The 23789-nt window shown below is 41.9% G+C and overlaps 1 protein-coding gene across 2 annotated transcripts in view; it reads left to right on the top strand.

Moving 5' to 3' along the window:
* Positions 1–23789, top strand: part of SSPN (sarcospan) — a 134219-nt gene that overhangs the window by 69301 nt on the left and 41129 nt on the right. The window contains exon 1 of one of the 2 annotated variants that reach the window (XM_004007542.6): positions 21057–21419. The exons of the other annotated variant lie outside the window; for it this stretch is intronic. Coding sequence (XP_004007591.3) covers positions 21144–21419 — 276 coding nt within the window. The 5' untranslated portion in view covers positions 21057–21143. Of the gene's footprint in view, positions 1–21056; positions 21420–23789 lie in introns of those variants that run through there. 2 annotated transcript variants of the gene reach the window in all.

Raw genomic sequence — 23789 nt, 5'->3', positions numbered from 1 at the left:
GATGGTCAATACCAAAATTAGATTGATTATATTCTTTGCAGCCAAAGATGGAGAAGTTGTATACGATCAGCAAAAACAAGACTGGGAACTGACTATGGTTCAGATTATGAACTCCTCATTGCAAAATTCAGACTTAAATTGAAGAAAGTAGGAAAACCACTAGACCATTCAGGTATGACCTAATAAAATCCCTTGCGATTATACAGGAGAAGTGAGAAATAGATTCAAGGGATTAGATCTACTAGACAGAATGCCTGAAGAACTGTGGATAGAGGTTCATAACACTGTACAGGAGGCAGGGATCAAGATCATCCCTAAGAAAAAGAAAGGCAAAATGGTTGATAAGGCCTTACAAATAGCTGTGAATAGAAGAGAAGCAAAAGGCAAAGGAGAAAAGGAAAGATATACCCATTTGAATGCAGAGTTCCAAAGAATAGCAAGAAGAGATTAAAAAAAAAAAAACCTTCCTCAGAGATCAATGTGAAGAAATAGAGGAAAACGATAGAATGGGAAAGTCTAGAGATCTCTTTAAGAAAATTAGAGATACCAAGGAAACATTTCATGCAAAGATGGGCACAATAAAGTACAGAAATGGTATGGACTTAAGAGAAGCAGAAGATATTAAGAAGAGGTGGCAAGAATACACAGAAGAACTACACAAAAAAGATCTTTACGACCCAGATAATCACGATGGTCTGATCACCAACCTAGAGCCAGAATCCTGGAATGTGAAGTCAAGTGGGCCTTAGGAAGTATCACTATGAACAAAGCTAGTGGAGGTGATGGAATTCCAGTTGAGCTATTTCAAATCCTGAAAGATGATGCTGTGAAAGTGCTGCACTTGATATGCCAGCAAATTTGGAAAACTCAGCAGTGGCCACAGGACTGGCAAAGGTCAGTTTTCATTCCAATCCCAAAGAAAGGCAATGCCAAAGAATGCTCAAAGTACCACACAGTTGCACTCATCTCACATGCTAGTAAAGTAATGCTTAAAATTCTCCAAGCCAGGCTTCAAAAATACATGAACCGTGAACTTCCAGATGTTCAAGCTGGTTTTAGAAAAGGCAGAGGAACCAGAGATCAAATTGCCAACATCTGTTGAATCATCGAAAAAGCAAGAGCGTTCCGGAAAACCATCTACCTCTGCTCTCCTGACTATGCCAAAGCCTTTGACTGTGTGGACCCAACAAACTCTGGAAAATTCTGAAACAGATGGGAATATCAGACCACCGAACCTGCCTCTTGAGGACCTGCCTCTGTATGCAGGTCAAGAAGCAACAGTTAGAACTGGACATGGAACAACAGATTGGTTCCAAATAGGAAAAGGAGTACGTCAAGGCTGCATATTGTCACCCTGCTTATTTAACTTCTATGCAGAGTACATCATGAGAAACACTGGGCTGGATGAAGCACCAGATGGAATCAAGATTGCTGGGGGAAATATCAATAACCTCAGATATGCAGATGACATCACCCTTACGGCAGAAAGCGAAGAAGAAGTAAAGAGCCTCTTGATGAAAGTGAAAGAGGAGAGTGAAAAAGTTGGCTTAAAACTCAATATTCAGAAAACTAAGATCGTGGCATCTGGCCCCATCACTTCATGGCAAATAGATGGGGAAACAGTGGCTGACTTTATTTTTTTAGGCTCCAAAATCACTGTAGATTCTGACTACAGCCATGAAATTAAAAGACGCTTACTCCTTGGAAGAAAAGTTATGGCCAACCTAGACAACATATTAAAAAGCAGAGACTACTTTGCCAACAAAGGTCCATCTAGTCAAAGCTATGGTTTTTCCAGTAGTCATGTATGGATGTGAGAGTTGGACTATAAAGAAAGCTGATCACAGAAAAATTGATGCTTTTGAACTATGGTGTTGGAGAAGAGTCTGGAAAGTCCCTTGGACTGCAAGGAGATCAACCAGTCCAACCTAAACTAAATCAGTCCTGAATATTCACTGGAAGGACTGATGCTGAAGCTGAAACTCCAATACTTTGGTCACCTGATGGGAAGAACTGACTCATTTGAAAAGACTTTGATGCTGGGCAAGATTGAAGGTGGGAGGAGAAGGGGATGACAGAGGATAAGATGATTGCATGGCATCACTGACGCAATGGGCATGAGTTTGAGTAAACTCTGGGAGTTGGTAATGGACAGGGAGGCCTGGTGTGCTGCAGTCCATGGCGTCGCAAAGATTTGGACAGAACTGAGTGACTAAACTGAAATGAACTGAACCATTTTCTTCTCCAGGGGATCTTCCCAACCCAGGGATTGAACTGAAGTCCCCTTCATTGTAGGCAGATTCTTGACCATCTGAGCCATTAGGGAAGTCCCCCAATTAAGAGCATGGTAAATATTTATTCGGTACTTGCTGTAGGCCAGGCTGTGTGCTGGGACTGTAGCAATAAACATGTAAGTGCTCAGACACTCATAGGCTGACAGCAGAGGAATAATCGTGACAAGACGCAAAGGGCTAACCATGACAGGGTGACTTTCACAGGAGAAGCACGGGTGTTCTGTAGAAGGGCTTGAAGGGCAAAGCTGACCAAGGCTGTGGGGTCCAGGCAGGCTTCCTGGGAGATGGCTAGCAGAGGAGGGCAGAGAAGAGTGTTCTGGGCACGGAGAACAGAGTGTTCAAAGGCCCAGCAACAAGAAGGCAGCAGATCTTGGGAGGGAAGGATTCTCATGTGCCTGCAGAAGAGACAGAGAGGAGAAGGTGAGGGCAGAGTGAACAGCAAGGGAGTCTGGCTAAGAGGTTTGCACTTTTCTGCAGAGGGTAATGGGAAAGGGTGGAAGAGATTAAACTCGTCACTTATGGACTGGCTTTCATGCGTACTGATGGATTACCTTCTCCTCTTTTGATGGGTGTAGAAGCCAGGCGCTAGGACATGGGGTGGGGAAGGGAGGTGGGAGCACGGTACCGTCAGGACACAGGAGGGTTCAAAAGCAATGCAGGCCCATGTCAAGAGAAATCCCCTCTACCTCACAGTTTCACTTGGGGACTCTGTATTCCTCAATCCATCACTGATAAACCAAAGCTCTACATGGGCGTTGTGTTCAGTTTCTCGTGACCGTACCCATAACGGCATCAGAAACACTGGCTGTCTTGCTTATGATTTTAGTTCCAAATGCCTTCTAAGAGGTCTTGCAAAATGGCGTTAGCAAACTACATGAAAGTCATCAAGAACAAACAAACTCAAGTTCATGCCCCAGTTTAAAGCTACCTGTTGAAAGCGGCAACAGAACCAATCCGTTTTCAGCTGTGTGCACTCTGTGTGTGTCTCTCTCTATCTTGCACACACACACACACACACACACACACACACACACACACACACACACAGACTGCTGCAGTCTCTTTGCTCAGGGCAGCACTTGGGTAATTGGAACCTTCAGAGAGTTGGATCCTGGGTTCAGCCAGGCTCTTTTATTTTCTGTCTTTCAGTGCCATAGTCAAATATTTACTTCAGACGCTGTCTTTTTGTATGAAGAGACTCAGCTGGTCCTAATGTGCAGAAGTGTGCCCCGTGTGGCATTTTTGTTGGCACAGCAAAGGCTAGCGCCCCCTGACTATTCTGTGCTCTCCCACAAGCCTTCTCGGAACTACAGTACTTTGGCAAGTAGTTGAAGAACTTTGGATGTAGTTGAAAAAACTTAGTGAATTTATATTTCATCTTTTTTCTCTACTTCTTCTCCTGGAGGTGTGAACAAATAATGAAACTGCTAAAAAGGAAAGGCACCTTGCAAGAAGGAGGCTACACAATTGGCCCTTGAAAATTCAGCATCTTGACCGTTAGCCGAGAATCTGAGTTGGAGGTGCTGAATATTCATTCACATGATCAAGCACCGAGCAGTGAACTTTCTTTTCTTGACACAATGAACAGAGTGTCCCGACACCTTTAGACGCAGGATGCTGGTGGAACCTTGTCAGAGGTAACAGGAAGGGAAGGGACTTTTTACTTTGCCTCCCACACCAGCTCAGAAAGCCCCACCATCACACGACCTACCTGACATACATAAGCTCAGGCTACAAAATATAAACTGCACCGCTGAGTTTACAAAATTTGATTTCTCCCATTTAACTGTCCCCTGGGTGTTCTGAGCACAAAAGCATATTTTTCCCAAATCTGAAATTTAACTTTCGAGTACATGGTTTAATAACAAAACAATTTGAGTCCAGAGAGATATTCCAGGGTGAAAGAGCATTACTTTAAGATACAAGAAAACTTGAAAAGTGCTTGAGATCTTTTCAGAGGAATGGGGAGGAAATTATATATATATTTTTTTGTCTTTTCATTTTCTCCTAATCATAGAGCATCTCACACAAGTAAGGGACTCAAATGCTGAGTTCAACTCCAAGCTAAACATCTATCAAGGATTGTTTGCACGAATAGAGCATCCGGAGGGCAAGAATAAAAGTGGAAAGATACGCAGCAGGATTTATACGTCTGGATAGAAGAATTAAAATTATCTAAGGGGGAAACAGATTTTCCCCAGTGGCTCAGCGGTAAAGAATCTGCCTGCAATGCAGGGGACCCAGGTTCTATCCCTGGGTCATGAAGATCCCTGGAGAAGGAAATCACAACCCACTCCAGTATTCTTGCCTGGGAAATCCCATGTCAATTCCATGACAAGGGGGCTGGTGAGCTATAGTCCATGTGATCCCAAAAGAGTCAGACATGGCTTAGTGACTAAACAACAACAAGGGAGAAATAAGCCCCATTTTCTGCCAGTTCATTCAGATGGTCACACTGATACACCCTCCATAATCCTTGCTGGTTTGGCTATGCTCCAGAGAAGATACTGTTTGAGAATGAGAAGCAGGCTTAACAAAACCAGAATGATTCTCTTAACTGCACAGAATCTTATACAAGTTTTACTTTTGCTTTAAAGCAATCTATTTTCTTTCTGGGGCTTCCCAGGTGGTGCAGTAATAAAGAATCTATCTACCAGTGCAGGAGATGCAAGAGATGTGGGTTCAATCCCTGGCTTGAGAAGATCCCCTGGAGTAGGAAATGGCAGCCCACTCCAGTATTCTTGCCTGGAAAATCCCATGGACAGAGGAGCCAGGAGGGCTACAGTCCATGGGGTCACAAAAAGTTGGACATTACTGCGCATACACACTTTTTTTTTTCCCTCTCATTTTGGTCATATCAGTACAAAACTATGGTATCTGTGAAAATCTTTTTCTTTTCCTAGAGTTTAATACTCATTTCTCCCTTTATATCTCAAGAAGCTGTTCTTGGTATAGTTAAGGCATTTTATCCATTTCTTTGTTTATCCAAATTCTGTGTTATCTTCTATTTGAAGAAATGATCACAGCAAAAATTATGTTGTTAAACAAAAGTTATTATTTAAGACCAAAGTCCTACTCCAACTTTCTTATTGATGAAGAGAGATTGGTCAACAATGGTAGCCTTCATGTGATACCTTCTACTTATAATTTTCTCCCCAAAGGTGGCTTATAAAAGGGGTGTGGTTAGAATGCATTAAAAAAAAACAAACTAGTTTCTCTGGATTCAACAGGACAGTTTACACAAGGCAATTAGGTAGACAATCTGGCAATCATATCTAAAACTGTATAGTTGTGAAAACAGAGATGCCTATTAATCACAGATCAAAGTTTAACTATCTTTTTTAAATTATTATTTGTAGGGTGATCTGAGCCAAATTTGTCCAGTGAGATACTGGCCTGATGAAAATTAGTAACTAAACCTTGCACGTTGATGCCCCTCATTGGAACACTTAATGAAAGGTACACTGTGCAACTTAGAAATCAAAGACTGAGTTTTAAGAAACCAGAATTTATAGGTAGAGATCAATTTGTTTCCTTCGAAGTAGTCACTTTGGAAGGTGTTCCACTCACATGGTGTTACTGTTGCTCTAAGTAGTTTTGTTAATTAAGGTTAATAGAATTTCTTTTAAGCTCTGTGTGGCACATTATTTTAAATACTCTCTATGGACGTAACAGTATTTTGGAAGGATGCATTAATCTTTTGGGACAATCAACACTTGTTGGAGATGAGTAAAGCAGGTGGCTGGTTGAGGGGAATGGAGCACTGAGAATGTGCCCTTCTGATTTTGAGACACAACACTGCCATTGACTAGTAGTGAGTCCGTGGGCAAATGGCACAGCTAACCTGAGGCCCTCAGTGAAAATGAGGAAGCAGAATCATTCATCCATTCACTCATTCACTCACTCACTCACTTGTTCATTCAATAGAAGCTAAGCCAGCATTCACTATGTGGAGCAGAAAACACATAATAAGGTGATTACCTGACTTTACATTTCTGTCCCAAGTTAGCAGTCAATCTTTAATACAATAAAGTTAGCAGGCTAGGTTAATACAAGCCTTAAGTAATAAGGATAATTATCGGTTGGCTCTTCGATCATCTTTTTACTAAATTTCCCAAAGAAAAGTTCCAAATGTTTGAGCAATTAGAGCTTTACTAAGTAAAAGTTTACCTTCTTTCCATTGACAAAGTTGGAGGACCTGGGTCATTTCAGATGCATTAGTTGGTGCCTGGATTGATTGATGAATTTCATTTGGGATAATGGCCTACAAGCCCAGCTATCCATCAAGATTATCTATGGAATCTCTGAAAAGTGCAGACGCTGTATGTCAACCCACTTCCTGAATTAGAATCTCTAGAGGAAGGTCTTGGTCACAAACATTTAAAAAGAATATTACGAGTGATTCTGATACACAGTCAAGGATAAGAACCACTGGCTTACTATAATCTCTTATACTTTCAGAAATTTTTGCTTTTATCTTAGTATATTATACCTATCTCTTCTTTTAAAAATATAACCTTAGCAGAATCTCATTATTGAAACTAAATTCAATTAATATATGAAGATTCAATCCAGAGAGAATTTCTTTATCTACCAAGTGTAATATCTTTTTAACTGAGCATCTGTTATGTACCTAATTCTTCCTTATTTAGGTGACTCTAAAATAAATCTAAGACTCAGTCTCTACTGAAGTGAGTTTCCTTTGAAAACTAAGGGTATAGGGGGGTGTCTGGTTTGGTTTGTGTTTTGTTTTGGTCACGTGATAATATAATGTGCCCATTCATGAACAATCGAAAAATAGGAAGAAGTGGAAAACATCATGCATGTCCCACTGCCCCCAAGCAACCGCTTTGAGCATCTTGATGAATTTTTTTCTAGGTTTAGGTGCTAGTTTCATTATTAAACCTCAAGCATCTTCCTTCAATAAGCATGTCACATGCTTTCTCAGCTCTCTCTAAACAAGATGCACAAGAAGATTATTTTGATTTAAAATATGGATTGTTTAGGCTTTTAGGAACAGAAAAAAAAAATAATGCATGATATTGGAAACCATGCCCCTTCCCAAAACCTGCATGGTGTATTACCTGTTTAGTATAGATGGCTTAGGGATGAAAAATATGACTAAGTGAAAAACAGATGCTGAAGAAAGTTGCAAATGATTGACAGGCATGGGGTTCATGAATTCCAGCAAGATCTTGGTTCTTCTTCAGTACGCAGAAGAGCTGAGAGAGGGCTGTCCTCCGAGGGCCCAGCCATATGGTTGAGGGGCTTTCCAGGTGGCACTAATGGTAAATAACCTGTTTGCCAAAGCAGGAGACATAAGAGACCTGGGTTCAATCCCTGGGTCAGGAGGATCCCCGGAGAAGGGAATGGCCACCCACTCCAGTATTCTTGCTTGGAGAATCTCATGGACAGAGGAGCCTGGCGCAAAGAGTCAGACACAACTGAAATGACTTAGCATGCATGCACACATTGAATCAATCAGCTCCACCCACTGTGTCCTGGTCTGATTGTATCTTCACTATCCTGAAGTAGAGAACCACCAAACTGAAACTTGGAAGGTTTGTCTTCAAGGACCAGGAATAAGGAAGGAGCTATTCACTGGGTGCCATGATGCGGTAAGTTTGAACCAGCAGGTCCAACATCTCACATCCAAGCATCAACCCATGGATACAAATCCACAAGGTTGAATGATCCCTCTGCTCTGCCACACATTTCCCAGATACACAGGCTGTGTGCCTTAGATTGTGATGTGCCCTTATGGCTTGCTATGCCTTACACACACGTCTGTCCACGCACATGTAACACTTTATTGCACTTCTCTGTTGTGTTTGTCTCCCTCCAGTTGAATGTGAGCTCCCTGAGAGCAGGAACCTGCTGACTTTTTACCTGCTGCCTGATGGCTTACTTGGCCATATTAAGCAGTCAATAAATGTTTACTGAATGAACTCAAGAAAGAACATTGTACATTGCTCACTCTTGAGAAAGAAGTACCAAGAAGAAATAAAATTATAAAGTTACAGTTGATCTTTGAAAAAGGAATGTTTCTTATTGCCGTAGGTGATGGCTAGAGTGTTGAGTTAGCTTGGAGTGTGTTCTGGGCAGGTTTTCAGAGTGATACTTAATCACAAGCATGCATACTCAATTGTGTCTGACTCTTTGCAACCCAATGGACTGTTTCCCACCAGGCTCCTCTGTCCATGGGATTTTCCAGGCAAGAATATTGGAATGGTTTGCCATTTCCTCCTCCAGGGGATCTTCCTGGCCCAGGGATCGGGTGCAACCCAAATGGACTAACTACCTAGACTCCACCTAAAATATAACTAAATCAGACATTCAAATCAAAAACAGGTCTTTAGTATTCTATAGGTGATTCCCACCAACATCTCTGGCTTAAAAGCAGTGCATACAAGTATCTGTTAACCTAGTACTTAATTTTATGATTTAGGCTAATGAAAGAACAACAAAAATTCCAAGTATAATTAGCTAGTTGAGCATAATACTCAGACAAATACACCTAAGATGAAAGTGGTATCGATTATAAAATAGCATTTGGCATTTCCTCATCTGCCCCATTGCAAACATATTGTAAATAGACACTTAATAAAATATCTACCCTGCCCTACAAAGGCTTCATATCTTCTGATATAATTTGTATCTTCTGATATAATTTGACAGAGAAAACCCCACCCCGATATTTTAACATTCCTGTCTTTGGAAATATACTTACTGCTCACTTGTTGCTCCTGTATGTTTTTATTAGGTAACTGCAGGTCTGGTGTTACTGAGGCGAGGATGCTCACAGCAGAAGAGATTCACCTGGGTGGGTGCATTATTCATGGTACCTTCAGTTTAGAGGGATAAAAATAATTAAGCAAAAGGAATATTTGTTGTCTTGTTTACTTATTTAACCATTCAGCAAATACTGATTGAGTCCCTTGTGCAGGTCAAGAGTGATGGTGCAGTGTAAGCAAGACCACCTCCTGCCTTGGGATGTCAGAACATCAATGAGCTGTTTTAGGTACAGTTGTTTTTTGAGGCTCAAATGTCAACAAACCTCTCTACTCTTCACCTTCTCCATAAACCCCCCAATCTTTTTGGCTCTTCTAGCCTTTGTTCCTCTTTGCTCATTGGCCTTATTCTCACCTATCATAGGAATAACCCCTCCAGGTTGTGGGAAAGAAACCCTACAATTGGCAGCCTTCCTTCTGAAAGAAGAGAGGACCACACCTCATCCCAGCATCCTTATCTCATGCCAGTGGGAGAATTCTGGTTCATCCTGCACTGAATTAGTCCTTCATGTGCCTGGCCTTTAGATACAGGGCAGGGGGCAGGGGTACTACAATTGGCCAGACCATGTCCAAAGGCCTACTCTTGTGATCATGGGGTGGGCAGCAGTTGGCATGTGTAAGGAGTCATTCCCTAACATAAAGACAGATATTAGGCCAAAATCATTGACAAATACTATACCATGTATGCTCTTTTAGGGAATATAACACTTGAGAAATGTGAACTTTCTTTCTGTCAAGATTTCACTAATCTAGCTTAATGTGAGATGATCAAAACTTTGTTTCTGAAGTATCAGCAATATCAGTAATTCTGTGAAATAATCTGAATTCATTTGGAGAAATCAAGTGAGAATTTCCTATTTATTTTGATGTTACCTTCACAAGGGGCATAGCAAAAGATTATAAATAAAATGGCAATCCTTTTCTGATTGGCTGGGGTGGATGACAGACAGTATTTCAGTTTGGTCACTTCCCTGAAAGGCTTCCCAGGTGGCTCAGTGGTAAAGAATCCACCTACCAATACAGGAGATGAGGGTTCGATCCCTGAGTTGGGAAGATCCGACTGGAGGATGAAATGGCAACCCGCTGCAGTATTCTTGCCTGGAGAATCCCATGGACAGAGGAGCCTGGCAGGCTTCAGTCCATGGGGTCACAAAAGAGTTGGATGGGACTTAGCAACCGAGCACGTACACTTCCCTGAAGCAGGGGGTGGGGTCAAAGCTCAGATGAGGGGGCACTCTAAAGAAACAGAACACTAGAAGAAAGGGGGAGGCCTCATCTTTCTCTAGAGGTCATTCTGGAAGAGGGACTGAGTAGAGAGTGTGGCGATGAGGAAAAATAAAATTACATTGTGAAGCCAGTCTCTAATTCAGAAGTTGAAATTTCAGAGTTATCAGATACTGAGTATAAGAGAACAATGGGGAGAGTTAAACATTCTGTGGGGAGTGTAGCAGGAGAAACAAGGACAGACTTACCGAGGAGCAAAGGAACGTAATGCAGAGGAAGGAAAAGTGAATTAGAAGAGAGAGCGGGGCTAGGATAATAGCTAACACCTGCTGATTAGTCATCCATGTCAGGAAACGTCCTCTGTGTTTGCATGAACTGTTGTATTTACACTACATAGTATAAATGAGGTAAGTACTTTTAATATTCACATTTCATGGACAGGGAATCGAGGCCTAAAGAGGTGAAGGAACGCAGCTGGTAAGAATTAGAGCCTCAGTTGGAACTCAGGCTGTCTGAGTCCAGTGTTTGCACTCATTGCCACATAAATATGAGAGAGAATTCATAGAGGAATGGTAGGGGGAAAAGAACAGACTACAAAGATTTGTCTTAGGGCCAAAAATGTCTTTAGAGAGAGTGATGACTGGATATAGAACCAAATGCAGGGAGTTGTAAAGTCTATGGAACTCTGCATATTATAAAAATGAAATAGGATGTCAGTCTGGCTTAAAGTCAGACAGTGACTCAGTTACTCTAAAGAGGAAGATTAGCAGTCAAAGTGAAAATCATACAGTTTGTTTATAACACATAGGATATTTAAAATACACTTCATGGTGTTTTTAATGTTATTATTTAGAAAACCTGATTAGAATTCATCCAAACTGTATTGGTTGAGTTATTCCTAAAGACAACTCTTAAAAAGAAAAATGGACAAAATATGCAGTTCAAGGATTTTAAAGATATATTTTATATATATAAAATATCTGAATCCAGATGAATCTTGTGTGTAAACTGTATAACTATTTAGGATCTATAAATATTTATTAAAACCATACAGTGTTCTTGGCACCGAGCTGGGTACTGTGGAAACAGTAGAGACTAAAACCCAAGATATCTGCCCTCACCGTGTTTATGGTACAGACTCTACACTGCTTCTGTTCTTACCACCTTGGGACTTGGTAGGAATATCTATGCACAAAGCACTTATGCTCTTGTGATTTATAACAAAAGATAGATATTTGGTCTTCCTCACTGTTTCTGGTACAGAGCTCCTAAAATCCCTGGAATTTCCCAAGGGAGAAAGCTACAAAGTTGTGTTCTGTTATGTTAATGAGATGACTTTTGGAACACACCTAAAGGTGTAGGCTGGTTACCAGGAGAACCAGTCACGTGATTCAGTTCAGTTCAGTTCAGTCGCTAAGTCCTTGCCCACTCTGCGATCCCATGGACTGCAGCACACCTGCAGTCTTCCCTGTGCATCACCAACGCCTGGAGTTTACTCAAACGCATGTCCATTGAGTTGGTGATGCCATCTAATCATCTCATTCTCTGTCATCCCCTTCTCCTCCCACCTTCAGTCTTTCCCAGCATCAGGGTCTTTTCAAATGAGTCAGTTCTTTGCATCAGGTGGCCAAAGGATTGGAGTTTCAGTTTCAGCATCAGTCCTTCCAATGAGTATTCAGGACTGATTTCCTTTAGGATGGATTTGTTGGATCTCCTTGCAGTCCAAGGGACTCTCAGGAGTCTTCTCCAACACCACAGTTCAAAAGCATCAATTCTTTGGAGCTCAGCTTTCTTTATAGTCCAACTCTCACATCCATACATGACTATTGGTAAATCCATAGCTTTGACTAGACGGACCTTTGTTGGCAAAGTAATGTCTCTGCTTTTAATATTCTGTCTAGGTTGGTCATAACTTTCCTTCCAAGGAGCAAACATCTTTTAATTTCATGGCTGCAATCACCATCTTCAGTGATTTTGGAGCCCCCCAAAATAAAGTCTGACATTGTTTCCACTGTTTCCCAATCTATTTGCATGAAAGTTGGGAACAGATGACATGATCTTAGTTTTCTGAATGTATAGTTTCAAGAGTTTTTCACTCTCAGCTTTCACTTTCATCAAGAGGCTTTTTAGTTCCTCTTTGCTTTCTGCCATGAGTGGTGTCATCTTCATATCTGAGGTTATTGATATTTCTCCCAGCAATCGTGATTCCTGCTTGTGTTTCATCCAACCCAGCATTTCACATGATGTACGCTGCATATAAGTTAAATAAGCAGAGTGACAATATACAGCTTTGACGTACTCCTTTCCCAATTTGGAACCAGTCTGTTGTTCCATGTCCAGTTCTAACTGTTGCTTCTTGACCTGCCTACAGATTTCTCAAGTGGCAGGTCAGGTGGTCTGGTATTCCCATCTGTTTCAGAATTTTCCACAGTTTGTTGTGATCCTTACAGTCAAAGGCTTTGGCATAGTCAGTAAAACAGAAGTAGATGTTTTTCTGGAACTCTTTTGCTTTTTTGGTGACCCAACAGATGTTAGCAATTTGATCTCTGGTTCCTCTGCCTTTTCTAAAACCAGCTTGAACATCTGGAAGTTCACTGTTCACATACTGTTGAAGCCTGGCTTGGAGAATTTTGAGCATTACTTTGCTATCATGTGAGATGAGTGCAGTTTTGCAGTAGTTTGAACATATTTGGCACTGCATTTCTTTGGGATTAGAATGAAAACTGACCTTTTCCAGTCCTGTGGCCACTGCTGAGTTTTCCAAATTTGCTGGCATATTGAGTGCAGCACTTTCACAGCATCATCTTTCATAGCCATGTGATTAGAGGGTTGGAATTCTCAGTCCCAACTCCAAGATCCCCAGGGAAGACAGCCCCGTCCCCTCCACCGCCCCCTCCCACCATGGAGGTTGAACCAGTCACCAGTGTGCTTAGTCACTCAGTCTTGTCCGACTCTTTGCATTCCCATGGACTATAGCCCACCAGGCTCCTCTGTCCATGGGTATTCTTCAGGCAAGAATACTGGAGCGGGTTGCCATGCTCTCCTCCAGGGACTCCCCAACCCAGGGATCAAACCCAGGTCTCCCACATCGCAGGCAGATTCTATGCTGTCTGAGCCACCAGCCGCTGATTTAATCAATCAGGCCTATGTCACTGGGGCTTTCCTGGTGGAAGACTCCATAAAAAATCAAACAAAAAAGAAAAGAATTGGGAGAGCTTCCAGGTTGGTGAACCAGAACAGTTCCATGTGCCACACTGAATGGCCCCAAACTCCAGGAGGACAGAAGCTCCTTTGTTAGGAACCTGACTTTGTATCTCTTCATCTGGTTATTGATATGTGTCTGTTAATATCCTTTGTAATAAATAGGCAATTTAGTGAGTAAACTCGTTTCCTGAGTTCTAAATTCATGGACCCCAAGGAAAGAGTTGTGGAAACCTCTGATTTATCATCAGTGGGTCAGGAATACAGATTATCATCTGTACTTTCAATTTGCATATGAAGTGGGGGCAGTCTTGTGGGACTGCCCTAACCTGTAGACTCTGATGGTGTACTTGGGTAGACAGTGTCAGAATTGAGTTGAATTGTGGGACAGCCAGCTGGTATTGGAGAATTGCTTGGTGGGAAAACTCACACAGTAGAATTGAGGGCATAGCCCTAAATATGTATGTTTAACATATATGTGAGCATATTTAATACATATGTTAGCACACATTTGCCTTTACCATGCATGACTGCCTGGGTGTGCAATGTATTAATGCCATTTCTCAATATAAACAATAAAAATCCATCAAAATAAATACAGTAATTTTGTTCAATTTTTTAATGTACCAATCAAATCTCAATAAAGCTGAAAAAAATTCCACGTCATTCAGCTAAAATATAAGTGGCAAGAGCAGTGGAGTTGGAGTTTAGGACTTGTAGCCTTCAAAGGGGATAGCAAGAGTGGGGGGATAAATTAGGAGTTTGGGATTAACATTACACACTGTGCTGTGCTTAGTTGCTCAGTCATGTCCAGCTCTTTGTGATCCCATGGACTGCATCCTGCCAGACTCCCCTGTCCATGGGGATTCTCCAGGCAAGAATACTGGAGTGGGTTGCCATGCCCTCCTCCAGGGGATCTTCCTGACCTAGGGATCAAACCCAGGTCACCCTCATTGCAGGCAGATTAGTCTGAGCCACCAGGGACACCCAAGAATACTGGAGTGGGTAGCCTATCCCTTCTCCAGGGGAACTTCCTGTCCCAGGGATCGAACTGAGCTCTCACAAATTGCAGGAGGATTCTTTACCAGCTGGCCTATCTGGGAAGTGTATATCTATATATACACTACTATATATAAAACAGACAAACAGCAAGGACCTACTCTATAGCACAGGGAACTATATTCAATATCTTGTAATAATCTTTAATGGAAAAGAATCTGCAAAAATATTGTATATGTATGTGTTATATATATATATATATATATATACACGAATCACTTTGATGCACACCTGAAACTAACACAATTTTTAAGAATGGTTTAAAAAATGTAGTCACTTAACTTGAACAAGTCACTTAACCCCTGAAGAAATTTCAACTTCATAGGGTTTGGTTAGATTTAGAGTAATCATTTGAGTACTTCGCAACCTATAAAATATATGTAAGTATGTCTGTGTATATATCTATATATGTATGTACATCCCAGACATCATTATTATTGTACTTTATGTAAATGATGGGTTTTGTTCTTTCAAAAGAATATTTCAGAAAATAATGTAGCTTCATTAGAACTTATCCATGAGATACAGCAGTAAAACGTGCTATGGGATCGCTTTGGAAGTAGAATGGCTCCGTATCATTTAGAGGAATATTGAGACTATATTCATTGTCTGAATATTCTAGACAAGGCCAGAAGATAGAAATTCCAACCGCCTTCCTCCCACACCTGCTCACTAACCTGTGTTTTATCTAATCTTACATTCTTTCCTTCTATCTCAGCCTGTGAAGGGACTTTCCTTTTGACTAATTCTCCCACCTCAAGAAACTTATCTGATCAATTGTCGATAAAAAGAGAGGCAGACTTTTCCTCAACTTTAAATTATCCCCTTTGCTACAACTTTTCCTCTTTCTTCCCCTTCATGTGTATGTGTTAAGTCGCTTCAGTCGTATCTGACACTTTGCGACCCTATGGACCGTACTGTCCATCGGATTCTCCAGGCAAGAATATGGGTTGCCATGCCCTCCTCCAGGAGATCTTTCTGACCCGGGGATTGAACTCACCTCTCTTATGTCCCCTGCATTGGCAGACTGGTTCTTTACCACTGGCACCATCTGGGAAGCCCATATACATATATCCCCTCTTGGATTTTCTTCCCATTTACGTCACCACAGAGCACTGAGCAGAGTTCCTTATGCTAGACAGCAGCTTCTCATTGTGAATACTCTTTGATTCTTTACTGCTCTTTCTTTGAATAGACAGATCTTAATTCTTTCCCCCTCAAATGTGATCTGGATTGAATGAATCCCTTTTAAAGAAAAGAAAGTGGCTCAGTTGTTGCTAAGTGACTTCTGAGGCTGCGTCATAAAAAGGACAGCTTTTGTCTTGTTCTTTCAATCTCCGACTCTCTTGTTCTTATTGAAGTCAGCCACCATGTTTTGAGGACACTCAACCAACCCTGTGGAATGGCCAATGCAGGGAGAGGCCTCATGGAAGGGGGCCAACCTGCAGCCCGATGAAGGAGCCACCTTGAAGATAAATCTTTCTGCCTCAGTCAATACCTCCAGTGGTTCCAGGCTCCAGTCTTTAAGTCTTTCAGCTGAGACCCCAGAAAATGTGAAAAACAAACGATCCCTGCTATACCCTATTTGAATATTTAGCCCACAAGAACTGTTATTCCAAACTAGTAAGTTTTTAAATTTTGGGTAATTTATTATACAGCAATAGAAGAATCAGAATGGCATGGGAAAAATGAATTTAGTAAGATAATTCAGATAAAAAAACTTTACGTTTTCTATTGTTAATAACCAATGGATATACAATCACTTCCCATATTTCTCCTTTTATTACATTTCAAAAATTGAGATGTCATTACTTATAATAATATGCATAGATCTTAAGTGTTGTCCAGTGAGTTTTTCACAGTTGTTAACACCCATGTAACTATTACCCAAACCAGGATATAAAGGACTTCCAGCACCCCAGAGCATCCCCTCCTGTTCCCTTCTGGTCAATTCTCTCATCCCAACTCCACAAACACTTTTTAAAATGCAATTATCATAGATTTTGCCTTTTTAATTTTTATATAAATGGAATTATGCTGTGTATATTTTTCTGTCTAGTTTCTTTCATTCAGCAAACTCTTAGTGAGATTCATTCAAGTCATTGCCTGTATCTGTGGTTCATTCCTTCTTATTAGCAAGTAGTATTCATGGTATGATTGCACCACAATTTGTCCATTCTTCTCCATGTATTTCTTAATTATAATAAATAGTTATTTCTGCCTTATAGGCAGTGGACACATCAAAATTGTATAGACAAAGATATTTACAAAATTACATGTAGAATAATTTGGTATTATAAATAACATCATATAAGGAGGTGGAATACATTAGAAAAGAATTGATAGTTATCACTATCAATTCTCTACAGAATGAGAAAGTTATAGGACTCCTGTGTACCACAGAGGGTACACTGCAAATATGATGTTTAACTTGAGAACACAAATTGCCGTGCAAAGATCATAAATGGGTCGATTCTTTAGAGAAAAATTGAGCCAGAAGATATCATTAAAATTAATGATATATAAATAAAGAAAACACACAAAACGATTTTCTTTTATTTGTTGTGTACACATACGTCGACAATATCTCATGTCATTTTAGATGAGACAGAGAAGTCAACGGTGCTTCGAATCATAAGTGGGCTCTCAATTGTTCTCTGTAGAATATCTGATACTTCTTTAAATCAAATCTAATTGAATATTTAAAATAGAATTCATTACATACTAAAGAAACTTGACACAGACCTTGAAACTGTAATAATTTCTCCTATGAAACCTTTTTGTTCTCGGTGAATCTAAGATCATGTTGATTTGGATTATTTCTAGTTGTATTAATATTTCCTAAGGACTTCCAGTAATGACATTAATTTTTTCCCCAGTTCTGAAATCCTGAAGCATAAATATGTCTAAATAATATTGAAATACAGAAAACAGAAATACTAAGCTTATTTTTGTTGTTTTCCCCAGAGGATCAAAATAATCTCAAGGCTTATATTACCTACCCTCCTGCAATTTCTAATTTACAATCTCTGTCAGTTTTGAATAATAGAAGCACCAATAGAGTATCTGAAGACAATTTCTTTCTACTTTGCCTTTTTTTCCCCAGTAATATAAATACCTGAAGAGATTATTGCTTATCCTATAAAACAGAGACATTATAATTTATGAATACTAAAAAAATCCTGTTCATTTCTGTTAAACTATATGATGAACTGGAAATGGTGATTTTTCTCATGGGAAGGACGTATTAAAGGAAGAGCTTTCTTGTTGTTGTCTTTAAAGACCCTTTGATCCCATTTTAGCCTTGATTGCTCTCTATAACTTTGTTGTTGTTGTTTAGTCACTGAGTCATGACTAAAGTTGTTTAGTCACTTAGTCACTTTAGTTACTAAGTACCCTGCCAGGCTCCTCTGTCCATGGGATTTCCCAGGCAAGAATACTGGAGTGGGTTGCCATTGCCTTCTTCAGGGGATCCTCCTGACCCAGGGATCAAATCTGTGTCTCCTGCACTGGAAGTATTCTTTACTACTGAGCCACCAGGGAAGCTACTAACCTTCTGACAACCTTTCTCACCCTCTTCTTTGTTTCTACTACGTAACATCAATGAAATGAAAACATCATCCTCATCACTACTCCCTTGTGGTATTGCCAAAGCCCAGGCCCCCATTGGACACAGATTCAAGTATTCGGTTGAGAATCTGAGCAAGTGTAAGGCTCCCCACGCTACTGCCACCTTCCTCCACTGGAAGCTGAAAACTGAACTTGGCAGTTGTAATCAGACTAGAAGGATTGCAATTTATCTGGGCTGTTGTTCACTGCTACTTGTAACTTGTCTCAGCTAGGCAATTAAAAGTAAGCCTTCATTATAATAATTTATGTGCCACCGGAAGCCACACTAATTCTGAAACTCAGAAGACCAACCTACAGGAATATCCTATTATTTTGTTTACCTATTCCAATTTAAGATATTGAGGGAAAGGTTAGGAATATTCTTAGCTAACTGATAACCCAGCAGAATGGTCAGCAAATAAAGCTTGTATTTAGCTATAAGTCAGTAATAAAAATAAGGGTCTCAATCAACTCTCATATATATTATGGTGGCAGATCAACATATTTTTTGTAATGTACTGAAATACTCTTAGGTTCAAGGCTAATAGTGAATTCTGTGATAGACAAAATACTACCTGTGATCATTAAGGGACTCGTGAGAGTCCCTTGGACAGCAAGGAGATCAAACAAGTCAATCTTAAGGGAAGTCAACCCTGAATACTCAGTGGAAGGACTGATGCTGAAGCTGAAACTCCAGTATTTGGGTCATCTGATACGAACAGCTGACTCATTGGGAAAGTCCCTGATCCTGGGAAAGATTGAGGGCAGAAGGAGAAGAGGGCATCAGAGGACAAGATGGCTGGATGGCATCACCGAAGCAACAGACATGAACTTGGGCAAACTTGGGGAGATGGTGAGGGAAAGACAGGCCTAGCGTGCTGCAGTCCACGGGCTCGAAAAGAGTCAGACACAACTGGGCGACAAACAACAATGATCATTAAATTGTTTCACATCACAAATGATTTAAACAGTTCTCCCACTTGCTTGTTTACAGGGAATAATGAATAAAACAGATAATCCCCTCACTCATCCCTAACTAGATGTGATACTCAATAATCTGGTTAGTGAATAACTCCCATACTGTTTTTTCATTGTTAAAAGAAGAAACTATAATTACATGGTGTTTGTAAGGAGTAATAGTCAGGAAATAAAGTAATTAGCATGTGCTTGTTACAGAATAGATACTCAGTAACTGGTAGCTGGATCATCCCTAAGAACAAATAATTAATTCCAGGTAGTCAGTCAGTTTCCTAAAAAAGTTTTCTAGGTTTATGTAGAAAAACTTGGTCATCTGGGTTGTTCTCAATCAGGCACAAGTCACGTGGGTACCTTGGTGTAGCAAGAGCTTGCATTTGTTCTCACTAAAAATCCTAATGGCATAAGGGCCCCAAAGCTGACAGCAACCTTTCCTCTGTCCCACTGCTGCTCTTGTGAGAGTGAGTGCTCCTTCTCCTGCTTCTAGGTAGACCACTGGGATGTGCAATTTGGTTTCTGCTTTTTAAGTTACTGCATTTGTTCCATGGACCATATTTTTCTCACTGATCCAGAAGGACTCTCATGTCCCTAAGTCGAGTCCAACTCTTCGCGACTCCAGGGACTGAAGCCCCTCAGGCCCCTCTGTTCATGGGATTTTCCAGGCAAGAATACTGGAGTGGGTTGCCATCTCCTCCTCCAGGGGATCTTCTAGACCGAGGGATTGAACCCACGTCTCCTGCATTGCAGGTGAGTTCTCTTACCACTGAGCCATCTGGGAAGCCTGATCCAGAAAGAAGGTATAAGGAAAACACTGCAGTTCATAAAGTAAGAATATATTTAATACCTTCAAAGGTGCCCAAGGAAAAGCTGATGACGATTAGTTGGAGACAAAGCAAGAAGTTAGATTTTTCTTTAAATTAGCTGATAGCAAACAATCTAGGAGTAGCCTTTATCCTAGCATCCTGGCAACATCACTTAGTTTTTAATAAAGCTTTCTGAACGCTAAAATGACCATACCAAAGTAGATATAAATACTCCAAAGTGATGGGATCATTTCTTAGTGGTTTTACTAAAGTTTGCTCTAAGTGCTACTGAGGAGAGCTATGTGGGAATAACAATAATTGGTTTTATTGATTTGTTTGGTGACTTAAGGCAGGGACCAAATCTACCTTGAGCATCCTTCTTTTCTAGCACACTGTAGGTGAGTTAAACATATCTCAAATGTGGACAGAGTTATGAAATCCTCTAGCTTTCAAGGTGTATAATAATCCCCCTAGGCACCGTTGTGGAGATTGGCAAAGACTGGCTGGGGACTTTGCATAAACGATTAAAGGGGCTTTTTAAAGCAAATACACGTGAGAGAGTTCCCAATTAGCCGAGAATCTCTATAAACAGTCATTTCAAAAGCAAATACCATTTTCAATGGGAAAAATGCCTTGATTTGTCAGCTGGATCGCAGAACTTTAAAAAATAAGAGCCCAGGCCTTGGATGGAAAATAGGGAACAATTTAACTTCTGGAAACGACTTCACAGCTTGGAGCCTAGTAACGCCTCTTTTGGATTAAATTGTCTACTAATTAAACTCAAGTGATTTAAACACTCATCACCTCGCATTGCACCTCTCAGAAAACAAAAAGAAAAGCGAAAAAATCTTGGGGTTCGAAGTGGGGAAAACAGACACCACACAGAGACGCGCAGATGCACGCACACCCCCCACGTGCGCACACATACACACGCACGCGCGCGCACACGCAGCCTGTCCAAAGACAGGCCACCCTGCCGGAGTCTGCGGGCGCTGCGTCCTGCCCGGCGCGTTGGCAGTTGGCGACCCCCCTCGACTCCCCCTCCGCCGCGGGCTCCCCGTGGCCTTCGGAGGCTCGGCCAGTCGCTCCAAATGTTTTCCATATTTGTTCAGCCTCCGTAACTCGCCGAGCCGGGCCGGCGCGACCCGCCCCGCGCCGCCCCCGCTGCTGCCGCCCCCGCAGCCGCCATGGGCAGGGAGCGGCCCGGCCGCGGCGCGCGGAGCCAAGGGGGACCGCCAGCCGCCGACGCCGCGGGGCCCGACGACATGGGGCCGAAGAGGGGCGCGGGGGCCCCCAAGGAGAGCGGGGAGGAGGCCCGGATGTGCTGCGGCTGCCGGTTCCCGCTGCTGCTCGCGCTGCTGCAGCTGGCGCTGGGCATCGCCGTGACCGTGGTGGGCTTCCTCATGGCCGGCATCAGCTCCTCCCTGCTAGTCAGAGACACTCCATTTTGGGCTGGGATCATTGTAAGCATCGAGTCTGTTTTGCCTGAGCGCGTTGCCAGACAGGAATGCCACGCCGCATGGAGTTACCACTAACCCACCTGCATGCGCCCTTCCCCGGCAACAAGCCTCTAACTCGCGGCGGCTCAGTGACCGAGTCCCGCCGGACCAGGTCTGCCCAGGCCTGGCGCGGCGGGGCTCGTGCCCTTGTCCTGCTTGCGGCTCCGAACGCCTCCGACACTCCTGAGCCTCGGGCGCTGGAGCTGGGGAGGCGAGGCCCAGGCTGCTTATTCTGGTCACTTTGAACATTCTCAGTAACAACAGCAGATCAGCCCCACGGACCCCACCCTCCTCCCTCCAGGACTAGCAAAAAAGTGAAAAGTTCAGCTTGTGAAAGCAAGTTAGGAAAAATCCTGTGCGTGGAGTGGCCCCATTGGGTAGAATTGATTTTAGTTTTTAAATCGGAGGTTCCATTAGGAAGTTTTAGAAAACCGTGGTGGAAGGCAGGAAATGCGAATACAGCAAGCACAGCCTTAATCCGCTGGAGTCTAAAGTGGGATAAACCCAGGGCGCTGGCCGAGGCGGGAGACTATTTGGGACCCAGCTAATGGATGTACTGTTCCAAGCAGAACCCCGTTCAGCTGTTGTGTTTGCACACAGCATACTTTTAACTTAATTAAACGTTTTCTCTGATAAGAAACGGGTGCCATTTATTGAGCACCTACTTGGGCCTGTCCTGCTAGAGACCCCACATATTATTTCTAACCCTCACATCAGTCTTATGGGATAGTTCTTATCCTTCCATTTCTCAACGGAGAGAACCAAGGTCAAGAGTTGGCAAATCAGCCAAGTTGATACCTTTCTGCTCCAGAATACATCTGCGCTTTCCTCATAAGCCCCATCACTCCTACCTTTAGTTTGTAATTTTAATATTATATGATATTTCCTTGGAGTCACTAAAATCTCTTCCACCTGCATCGTTTCATTTGGTCTATGGAACAACACTTTGAGGTGGGAACTGTTATTCATCTGTGGACATGAGGAAACAGGCTAAGAGAAGTTAAATGACGTTCTCAAAGTCCAGAGGTGAGGCATGGGAGAGCCAGGAGGGACAAGGATCCATATTTCCGGCTCCCAGTCTCACGTGGCATCCTCACCGTAATTACTGACCAGAAGAACCGTAACTCACAAAACAACCCTCAAAATAATTTTGTATCAGGGACAGATGTTAAAAACACCTGATTAAATATGCATTGATGCAGGTATTTTCTAATTAAGAGTATTTGAACTCTCAAATTCTTGCAGAGTAATTTAAAACTTTTAATTTGTGTACTAAGAAGTCCCATGAAATTATCATGATTGGAGTTTTCTAAATCAAGTGATTTTAAAAATAGCTTTTCACTAAGATATACTGGGTATTTTAGTCACTTCAGTGACTGTCAACAGACTCAGAGGGAAAATATGTCTGTTCTTTAAGGCTAGGCGAATTCATAGAAGAAAGGAATGAAGCTTCTCATATGGTGGTGGTTTCGAATATTATTTGCAAATGTGTTTTCTATCCATTCTTTACTCCAACTTTAAAAAAGTCCAGTACCAAAAAAGCAGACTAGCTGGGAAAAAATTGTCTTAATGTTCAAGACAGGAGTGTACAAACCTTGCAACTCTGAAATTTCTTGAGCAGCTTGTAGGAGCATCTCATGTTCCTAGTTGCCCAGGAAGCTCCTTGGGTATGTTGCAAAGAGTGTTATCTATAGCCAGTTCTGTTTTTTTTTCTTTCCAAGTTTCTAGGTTATGATCTGGGATCCACGTGGAGTTTTCTGGTAGTGATATTTGTGCTGGTGATATCCGTAGTCTTCTCTTTCAACAGAGAGCATATGTAGAGCAGAGCAGTTAGTGGAGATGGCCTGAGACAAGTGAGGAGGGACCCTGAGGAGCCTGGTGAGGAAAAATTCAACCCAGCTGGGCCAAGGCTGCAGGCAACTTGTCCCTGTTTCCCACAGACACCATGCTTGTTGTCCTTGTCACGCTGTCTGTGGTTGGTCCCGGGGTGCTCTTCTAAGTTTTCAGGGAAGAGAAAAGGCAGGGAGGCAGGATGGTAAAGTACAGAAGCAGGACTCTGCCTGGAGATGACCCTGCCCCCCACCTCCCACCCCTCACTGTTATTCGCTGAATAGGTCTAAGTGAATAACTCAGTCAAGGCAAGTTCCTTTCACTTCTCCAGGCTTCTGTGTCTTCATTGATGAAATCCAAATGTTAATGATAATACCTACCTCTTAGGGTTGTCCTGAGGAATAGATAAGTGAATACATGTTCTTGCACTTAGAGTCCTGACTTGGGGTACATGTTCAGTGAGTTTGCGCCTTTTATTAGCAAAGAGTGGAGCAGTCACTGGTA

The sequence above is a fragment of the Ovis aries genome, chromosome 3 (assembly GCF_016772045.2).
Source record: "Ovis aries strain OAR_USU_Benz2616 breed Rambouillet chromosome 3, ARS-UI_Ramb_v3.0, whole genome shotgun sequence".
NCBI classification, from domain to species: domain Eukaryota; kingdom Metazoa; phylum Chordata; class Mammalia; order Artiodactyla; family Bovidae; genus Ovis; species Ovis aries.
The sequence above is the reverse complement of the archived record's forward strand: the minus strand, read 5'-3'. Positions and strand labels throughout refer to the sequence as shown.